The sequence below is a fragment of the Geospiza fortis genome, unplaced genomic scaffold (genome assembly GCF_000277835.1).
Source record: "Geospiza fortis unplaced genomic scaffold, GeoFor_1.0 scaffold8, whole genome shotgun sequence".
Taxonomy (NCBI): domain Eukaryota; kingdom Metazoa; phylum Chordata; class Aves; order Passeriformes; family Thraupidae; genus Geospiza; species Geospiza fortis.
The window spans coordinates 31098-41406 of NW_005054414.1; the positions used below are offsets into that span (position 1 = coordinate 31098).

General features: G+C 40.0%; 1 protein-coding gene across 1 annotated transcript in view; it reads right to left on the bottom strand.

Annotated features, from left to right (window-relative positions):
• Window positions 1–10309, bottom strand: part of LOC102037395 (diacylglycerol kinase iota-like) — a gene marked incomplete at its 3' end in the record, with an annotated part of 114999 nt that overhangs the window by 23923 nt on the left and 80767 nt on the right. Inside the window, exons 19-21 of the mRNA XM_031061424.1 lie at window positions 9981–10092; window positions 6868–7067; window positions 3422–3484 (exon numbers count right to left, since the gene is read on the bottom strand). Coding sequence (XP_030917284.1) covers window positions 3422–3484; window positions 6868–7067; window positions 9981–10092 — 375 coding nt within the window. The remainder of the gene's footprint in view (window positions 1–3421; window positions 3485–6867; window positions 7068–9980; window positions 10093–10309) is intronic.

The following is a 10309-nucleotide window of genomic DNA, read 5'->3' on the forward strand; positions in this document are numbered from 1 at the left end:
AAAAAAAAACCTTGAAATTTTAAGCTTTACCACATTTTTTTTCTTTCATTTGGGAATCTGAGCTAGATGAGCAGCCATGTCATAGTGTGCTGGGCCACAGGACAGTCCCCTTGGTTAGGAGAAGCATTGGAAAGAAAAGATAAGCCTCACAGATGGGATAAGAATTGCATGACAGAACAAAATAGTATAATAATAATAATAAATATTGAAATAATAGTAATGATAAGTGGGGGGTAGAGAGAGTTACAAACAAGAGAGAAAAGAGGGATGCATGATACAACTGCTCACCACGCAGCATATCCCCAGACAGCAGTCAGACCCCTCCCAGGTAACTCCTCCAGTTTACATACTGGGCATGACCCTCTCTGGTGTGAAACGTCCCCTTGGCCAGTTTGTGTCAGCTTTCCTGGTCTCCCTCTTTCCCAGCACTGAGTGCAGCTCCTCAGCAGCAGAGCATGAGACACTGAAAATAGTGTTCACTTGGGATCAACACCACTTAGCTATAACCAAAACATTATTCTTGTCATAAATCAAAAAAGCAGTTCTGTACAGCTACTAGGGAGAAAATCAGCCATGTCACAGACAAAATCAGGACATGCATTATCCCAGATAAACCAGGTTAACCTGGCTGACCCTAGTGAGTTCTTTAGCACTTTCTTATCTCACAATTTCTTCAGCCAACACATTTAGCTTTGTAGAGCTACACCCACAGACACACTTAAAGTACAGACACATTCTGAAGTTCCCAGCAGAATCCTGGAACTTGCTTTTCTTCTCCTGCATGCTAAATGTTGTTCTCTCACACATTACCCTTCCAAGCACAGCAGGTTCTCCATAAGTAACAAGCCCTTTAAACAGAATTATAGCATTTTTTGGGTTAGAAGGGACTTTAAAGATCACTTAGTTCCAACTCCCCTGCCATGGGCAGGGACACCTTTCACAAAATCAAGTTGTTCAAAGCCCCATCCAACCTGGCCTTGAATACTTTCAGGGATGAGACACCCACAACCTCTCTGGGCAACCTGTTCCAGCGCCTCGCCGTAAAGAATTTCTTCCTAATATCTAATCCAAACCTACTCTCTTTCAGGTTGAAATAATTCCACTTGTAATTACATGCTCTTGTAAATGGTCCCTCTCCCCGTTTCTTGTAGGCTCCCTTCAAGTACTGGAAGGCCACAATTAGGCTACCCCAAAGCTTCTGTTCTCCTGGTGGAACAATCCAAATTCTTTCAGCCTTTCCTCATAGGAGAGGTGCTCAATCCTTCTAATCACCTTGGGGGCCCTCTGCTGAACTCACTCCAACAGGTAAACATCCTTGCCATGGTGGGGACCCTGAAGATGGATGCAGCACTACAGGTGAGGTCTCACACGAACAGAACAGAGGGGCAGAATCACCTCCATGGACCTGCTGGCCATGCTGCTTTGCCTGCCTAATTTATGGTTGGCTTTCTGGGCTCCCAGGGAACACAGGACAGCTTCGCATTCAGAAATCCACATGTTAAACAGGAAAAACTGATAAGAAATTAGAAGACTCAATTCACTGTAAATCATGTTTCAGAAAAAAAGGAGAAGATATCTCTAAGCATTTTCATCCTTAACTCTGCATTTGGAGAATAGTTCACTTTCTGCCACTTTCTCTCTTAGACCTTGCCTCCTACTGATCTTTATTAGACGCTCCTCTTATAGACAGTAACCATATTCAGCCTGAAAAAGTTGATTTTGTATGGCATTTGAACCTCTGAAAGCAAAAATACTATCTTCTATTACTCTTTTGTTATTCATACAGGTTTTATACACATACTCTGCTGCAATCATTACCACAAACTCCATAAAGGAGTAGTATTTACCAATACAGTGATATTTGTATTTTTATTTATGCAGATTTTTTAATTGAAAAAATAATTACAGCCTACCCACAGAGTTTATTCCACTTGTAGAAGAGCTATAGGGGATACACAAGTAAATAGCTTATTTTTCAATGGTAATTTTCAGCATCAACCACACAAGACAAATGTACTCTCGCATATGTATCTTCTCATCTCTGAACATCCAGCAGGAAAATGCAAGTTTTCACCTTCCTTTTAAAAGACCTTCAAAAATACAATGCTTGTATTTACTTACACACCTTGTATAAGCATTTGCAATGGATCACACTACAGTTCTACTGTCTCTGCAAAAAAAGACCACATGAGCCTAATAAATTGGCTGCCCCAAATTCCCATGCATCTCCTGCTGCAGAAATCCTGACATTTATCTAAGGCAGGCTATAATCCATCACCAGGTCTCAGTAGGATCTGCCCTGCTGTTCAGTACTAACTGGAACTCAGTCTTCTTCTATGTTGTTCAACAAAAAAACACAAAGAAATATTTGAATCTCAAAGCCATCATAATCCAAATCATATTTCCGTGTTACCTCATGGGTTCTTACTTTAATTTGCCAGACACATTAATTGGCAGCCCCAGTGCAGCAGCATATTTAATCTATTTTTACAGATTTTAAGACAGAGAACAACTTTGACTTTCAAATTAGTTTGGGGCTTGCGCGTCTTTCTCTCTCTGCTTTATTCTGACAGCTGATATCAAATGGGACATTAAAATGAACTGCATCAAAACTTGGAGGTCATTTTCCAGGGGATATCCCTGAGCTCCAAGGGATATCCCAGTATGCATTCTCTTAGACACAGAGCTCAATGTTCTCAAAGTTGAGGGTTACCTCAACTTTTTTCTAGAGGCTGATTCAGATGCTGAATTGGTGAGTAAAGTTGGTTTCATTACTTTATGCTTGTCAGCAGAATACAGCAAACTGGACCCACAGAAAAGGCACACCAAACTGAAAATCTTTCCTTTTTCCAAAATAACAATGAAGCACTTGGAACTTCCTGAAATTTCACAGAATCATAGAATGGTTGAAGCTGAAAGAGACCTCTAGAGGTCATCTGGTGCAAACCCCTGCTCAAGCAGGAGACCTAGAGCAGGCCATCCAGGACCATGTCCAGGCAGGGTTTGATTATGACTAAAAATAAAGATTCCACAACCTTTCTTGGCAGCCTGTGCCAGTGTTCTGTCAACCATATGATAAAAAGCATTTTCTCCTCATGTTCAGAGGAATCCCTCTGTGTTGGATTGAAAATATCTCATCTCAATTCTTTCCAGGAATGATGCCTGGCATTAAACCTCAGATGTGCCTGTTGCCATGGATATTTGGGGTGCTGGCTCATGGCTGAACCTGGTCATCATCACCAGACATGTCCTGCTCACCTTACTTGGCTACTGTGGAACTGTGCCCATCAGTCATGCTGTCATCTGAGCTCCCTCTTCCCATTTGTCACTGGATTTTACTGCCCCATCTCTTAGCTGAATGACACAGGGTAATAACAAAAGGTTGTGGAACTTTTAGAATAGAAAAAAGCCAGATACTCACACAGTGAAGGAATCAGGGGGAGCCGAGACTCTCCTCAGGTCAGCAGACTGCACTTTATGGATACTATAAGGCAGCAGGAAATGAGTGGCCAGGAGAAAAACAGCACACAGTGAGGACAGACAAGAAAAAAAGGTGAGAGAGAGAGAGAGGAGTGGAAGAGAAGAAAGAAAGACACACAACATTTAAACAGAAACAAAAGGAATGTGTCACGTAAAAGTTGAATGAAGGGCCATGCAGAGCTCTGAGCTCACACTAGGAAGCCAAGAACAACAGAAGACATGCAAATGGAGAAAATTACTGCTATGTGGCACACAGGAGCTTTCTAAAGACACAAGTGAGGAGCAGTGAAAAGCTCAGCACATAAGTATACAAGACAAGGGATCCCAGAATTTCTTCCACAGGCACTGAAAAATTTCAAAGCAACAGACTTTGGAAGCAGGTCCAGAAACGCAAACAAATATCAATGCTGAGATCCAGATGGATGGAATTCTCTCCAAGGGTTGACCAACTAATTACTGTTTAAGGAAAAAATACCCTTACTGGAGATTTTGTATCTACAATGAAAAGTTGCTGTTTCCATTCCTCTTGCTCATACCTTAGGGAGACTTGCATTTTATTAATATTCACCTTTAGTGTTTATATTCACCTTTAGTGTTTATATTCAAATGATCATTTTCTTTTTCTTGAATGTATTAAATATGTTTTATCTAAAAGCTCTTCCCTCTTCTTTCTCTTCCATTATGCAGGATGCTCTCCCTCAAGCCAAACTAAAAGTCAGTGAGAGCAAAATATGTTTTGCAATTCAGGAAGTGTTCATTAACTGAAACTTACTGGGGAATATACAATGCAGGAGTTTCTAATCAGAAAATTATTCCTGGAAATGCTGAACCACAGTTTCTCTTCTTATTCCCCCTAATTTTTGGTATCGCTCTCAACAGACACATTCTTGGCTCAGTCACAGAAAACCAAGCTGTGTTGTCTCTTTCACATGCTACTGTGATCAATAGTGGAGAACAGGAATAAGAGCTTAGCCAACAAGTGTTTCAAGGAGAAAAAAAAAAAAAAACACAGAAAAAAGATGATCAGGACAAAAAATACAGAAACAGTGTAAAACTTCTTCGAGTTAAGTCTTTTTCTACTCTCTCCCACTTTTTATATGGCAATAATATCAAATCTGACAATAGTAACAACTCTGCATTTCTGTGACCAAGACAATTTTCTAATTGCTTTCTTGGCAAGGAGCTCAAGAAGAGGCTGCCTAGTAATTAAGGATAGCTCCAGACCCACTGACTTATCTCACACATCTAACATTTAAATGATAGTCATTAAAAAACCCTTCATCTATCATGTTCCCTCCAATACAAGGCTTTCTGGGAGATTCCAACAGAACAAAGAGTTATATCCTAGAGATCAAGTTAAGAAAAATAAATAAACATATTTAATTACAAATTTCTTCACTTGTGCAATACTACCAATCAGCATCATATTGAATGAACTTGTTACCAATACCAATATTCTTCCTAGATTTTAACCTTTAACAAGTCATTTACTTTTTATCACAGTGGGAGAAGAGTCAAGTGCTCTCTCCTTCCTTTTTAACACCTCAGAGCGAAGCACGTACACAGATATATATAGAAATAGATGTAAATATCTACACACACAGTTTCTGATATGTGAAGCTGAGACTACAGTTCCTGACAGATCATTTGCATTTTCCCAAGACAGAGATTTGCAGAAAAATACGTCAGCCAAATCAAAGGACTCTGACAGCAATTTAGTGTACCACGGCACATTTAAATCAAGCTAAACCACAAAGAATATCCCCTTGACAATTGGCATATACTACAAATCTGTATTTCACTACCACAGTTTAAATTCAGATCTAAAAATCCAAACCTAACCCATGCTAATTATCAGCTTGAAATACCATGAATTCTCTTTTTACATTTGCATTAGTCTCCTTCAGTGCAGAAAAAGATGTCCCAGGGCTGCCCTTTGCTTTCACTGAAGATTGAGGAGTTGTGGTTGGGTGAAATTGGGCATTGCTGCCCATAGTCAAGAGTCTGCTATTCTCTGCTCAAGAAAGATGGAGTGTACCTTATGTATTTTCCAGGCAAAAAGAAATTGCACATTAGAGAAAGGGGTTTCTACTGCAACTTAAAGAATTAGTCTCAGTAAGAGAACAGAGTGCTAAATTGAACAGGAACATGTTGAAAGTAACCAGCGTGGCTTTGATTATATTCATAGATTGACAGCCAGGGAATGATGGAAAATTCTTAAGGGCTGGAGGCAAACTCTAAAGTAAATCAGGATCTTTCTCTAGATATACAGCTGTAAAGGACACAACTTTTAAGATAGCTGAAGAGAAAAGGTGTGCCTAAGACCTTGTCCTGTTTTTCCCAGTTACATGAGTTAGTCTTTTGGAAGGTATTACACCTCTTCACAGAACTTGCCTCATCATTACAATTGTGACAGCAAAATTCCCCCATCCATTTCCCCAAAACTATTAAAGCCTCGGTGCACGAGTGTTTGAATTAATGTGGATTCTTAATAACTTTAGGGCACTAGTTCAGTATCTTTGGATAAGGGACAGACTGTTTTTCTTCACATTTGGAATATTTGATGAAAAACAGCAAAGTCCCTTGCAACATTCATTTTAGCAGCAATAAAGACCTATACAAGGATTACAATAATACCCTCTACAAAAGAATCTAAATTATTTTATTGGATGGCCACTTTTATAGGTCAAAATTTGACTATTTAGGTTTCTTCTTATTAAATTATATCTGCAGTGCTTGTAAAGGAAGTGTAATCATGAAAAGGAACGTTAGTCCTGTGTATTCCTCTTCACAAGCTACTAGTTGCCAATCTTAGCTTTTCTTTAGTCACATTTACAAAACTCATTTCTCGTTTGGGTTTCTATACTGGAGAAGGATTTCCTACAAAGTACAAACTGTTCTTTCAGGACATTCAAATCTTTCTCCATAGACTCCGCCAGGCAGCATGTGTTCACAGCAGAGACTGAAATATGTCCTGATTAGCTCTTGATTGTGGCAATTTCTTATGGGGTCTTCAATGCAGCTTAAAAAGCAGATCAATAAAGCTGAGAAACTAAATAAAAACTTCAAGGGCAAATGGCGTACATATGCAGAACCATCAGAAGCCAAGGGGCACACTGCCAAGCCTGCAGAAACCTCCCTAAATAAATAAATACATAACAGAAAGATAGAACACCATTCTAAAAGCAAGAGAGGGGTAACTCAGAAGATAAAGAGTAGAAGAAAGGTAAGTATTTACAATAGAGTGAAAAGGGACTTCAGAAGATGTGATTTTTTTTTTAATTTATTTTTCAAATGCGCTGCAAGTCCAGTACATGCAAAATCCATGACAGAATACGCTGCCCCACACGGGCCTCCTGCCTCAGGACATGCACATGTGCAACTCACTCATTCAGCAAAGGCATGGATGTTCTCCTCTTGCTCTTCTGCACCATGTTGGCCTGGTTCCTCAGGGAGATGCGGATGAGGGAGGGGGCCAGCCGGCAGGGCTCGCCGTCCACTTGCATGGGGATGGACTTGTACGTCAAAAGCGTCACCTCCCGGCACTGGTGCAGCCGCTCCCCGTGGCCACCCACCTGGAGAGCAGCCTGCAAGGAACAAATAAAACACACAAACAAACAAAACACCAAGGAGGTCTTGGAATCTCTGCTGGTCAGAGTGACCATGAGATACATACAAGTCTTTTCCCAGCCCAGCAGTCAAAGGAGGAGTCAGGATTCCTTGGTTGTGGTTTTCAAGGTTGTTTATTATTTCTTATCCAGAACATTCTTTCTCTGGCCTGCTGAGGTCTATTCAACAGGTCAGTGTTGTCTTTTATACTAAAAACTACATGTACTTTATGTACAATAATTTCCCAATACCTATCTCACCTATGTTAGACAGTGCATTCCTACCTTAAACCAATCCAAAAGTGCCACTATCACCCAGAAGATGGAGGCTAGGAAGAAGGAGAAAGAAGGACAAAACACACCCAAATTCCTCCATCTTGGGACCCTAAGCCCCCATTCTAGAAACCTTAAAATTCTACTTTTCACCCTATAACAAGCTAACTATTATTCTACTTAAACTCTCTTGACTTGTAATTCTTCATATAAAGGTGGTAATTTGCTCCATGGGTCAAATTCAAACTCGCAGGCGTCTTAGGCTCTGTGCCAAGGTCTCTGAGCCCCCTGGCAGGGGCTCAAGCCATCCAGGACTGCTAGAGAGATGTCCTGGGGTCTGACAAGCAGGGAAAAGATAGCTCAGAACAGGGGCAGATGAGGCAGTTAACAAATGCAAAATGCCACATTGAAGGCAGAATCCATATCACAGTACTCCATTCCTAAGATATTCTGAAAGAGCACAATGAAAGTGTTTTCTCCCCAAAACTGCAAAGCAACAAGCAGATATCTACCCACATGCATTATAGGACTCATCATCTATATATACACACGTGTGCACACACAAATTAATAACTGTACTCATTCTTAAAGCTTTCAATTTGTTTTGGTTGGTTTGTTTTTACAATAACAGTCATGCTAATAATTACTTGCTCTTTAAAACAACATCCCTAATTAGATACATCTGTGAGACAGAAAAACTATTTCCCCTTTCCTGAGCAGAATGATCCTTAATGTGAATTAGTAAATTTAAATTTTTTATTATGAAAGCTTACACATCAAGTCAACCTCAGCATTAGACAGGCTGAAAAGAGCAAGCAGAAGGACCTTGTTAAAACAATTAAATATCATGTTAAAGAATCCATTTCAAAGAAATTAAGCAAGGAAGACAATGAGCAGATCCTTCAAGTTCTAGGCAGACATGTTTGGGCAGAAATGTATTTTTTTAATGAATATGACTATTATGTGACAATCCAATCTCATATTAATGCAATGCTAACAGAGAACAGTGTAAACACAAGTCAAGGCCTGTGCACATTATGGATCAACTAACAATATGATCAATAATATAATAATGCTTTTAATAAAGTAGTTCTTTCCCTTGGTTTCACAGACCCACTTAGGTACTTCAAGCACATATGAGACATACAAGGCAAGTTAGGATTATATCAAAGCTGTCTAGGGTTATAATCATTCTTCAGCATCACAACCAAAGCACACCTGTAGACCCACAGTTCTCAACTAGGCTTCCTTTAAAGAGAAACAGAAGCTCAAAGGGCCCCACTTCTTAAATTCAGCCCTAACTAAAATTATTGGTAGCTTTTCAGATCTGTCTAGCCACTTCCACTGATGAGAACTGTGTTAGTGGCAAAATCAAAAACAACTCTTGTGAGTGAAAACTGTCAGTTTGTACATGCTGAAGTTTTGACAGTATTTTCAAAAACATGTCCTAAACTCCTCTTCACTTTTATTCCACAAGATTTACCAAGCTAATATACAAAATTTTTCATGTGGGTTATTTCCCTAATCCACCAGGCCCATTAAAAAAAAAAAAAGAGGTCCAGGAAGGTATCCTTAACCTAGACAAACTTTTAAAGGGAAGATCGAAGATTTACCAAGACTGCCTTTTGCTTACTTTGAAGATTAGGTTTGTCTGACTTTCTCTTTGAGGAAACAAACCCCATTATTGTGGGTATTTACTGAAAGTAATAGGGACTGAGGGCAAGTCACACAGCAGGGGAGTTTAGCTAAAACAGGCTTATCCATCTTTGTTTTAAACTAGCTTACATGAGACAGTAGCAACAAAGGCCTCCAGGTATGTGTGAGCTATAAAAACTTGCCAGCAAATCCAGTTGTGGGCCTTCTGCTGGGCACACAGTGCCCACAACTTCTGCAGTGCCTTAAGTAGGCTGGTGCTAGCATAGGGAAAATTGCCAACTCTGGCTGCATTTAATCAGCCCCTGAAGACCCTGTCACAGTGTTTAGCCACTGCCACAGCAGGACACCAGGATGTTTACAGCAAGATTGCTTTTATGGTATCTCACTTTTAGTTCACATTAAAGATGGCATTGGAAGAAAGTGCACTGACAAATTAAAATCTTTTTCTAGCAGAATAAAAAGGAGAGATAAAATTCATGCAAGAAATACTAATAGTCTTCCACATCTATTGCTAAAGTTTCACAAGACTTTTGGTGAGCATAGAGAAACTGTATGTCCATATAAATTTATCCATTATTTCATATTTATATACCAGCAAAACTTAAAAATGGACTTTATTGCCATAGAATGAAATGCAAAAGCTAAAGAGAGAAAGGAGAATTTATTTGATCATAGAACATTCCCACAGTAAAATCATGAATTCATGCTGATATCCTACTGTTCTTACTGCAATAATCTTGCCATTTAACTTCAGAGCACTGCACATGCAAAGCAGCCATATTTTGCAAGTAATACTTATTATTATTAAATAACACTTCTCTTATTAGAAAAGAACTATCTGACTCTGCCATTTAACAGCAGAGCATCTGACTACACATCTGATTTTCAGTAACAAGGAGTATTTTGCACTCTGCAGTGTTGCCCAGGGAGCCCTCCCAGCCTGGCAGCTCCCCCTCTACTCACCAGCGAGGCCATGGTGAAGCCAATGACTTCGATGTAGCCGTCGTCGTGACGCTGGGGCTCAAAGTCTCTGTGGTCACCAGGATTCCCCCAGGGCATTGTGCCAGCACAATACCTACAGAGACAGGTTTGGAGAGCCAGTTGGAGAAAGCAGCTTGCCCTGAGAGGTCCTGATTTTTAGCTTTTTGGGCTGTTCTTTTTGTTCCCAAGCTGATACAACACCCTCAGGTGTACCTGTCATAAACTTTATCAGGTTCCTCTCGGAGAGGAAAATGGGGAAACACCAGGAAATAGGTCAGAGAGCAGCAGCTCTCCCTATTTGCTTTGATTCC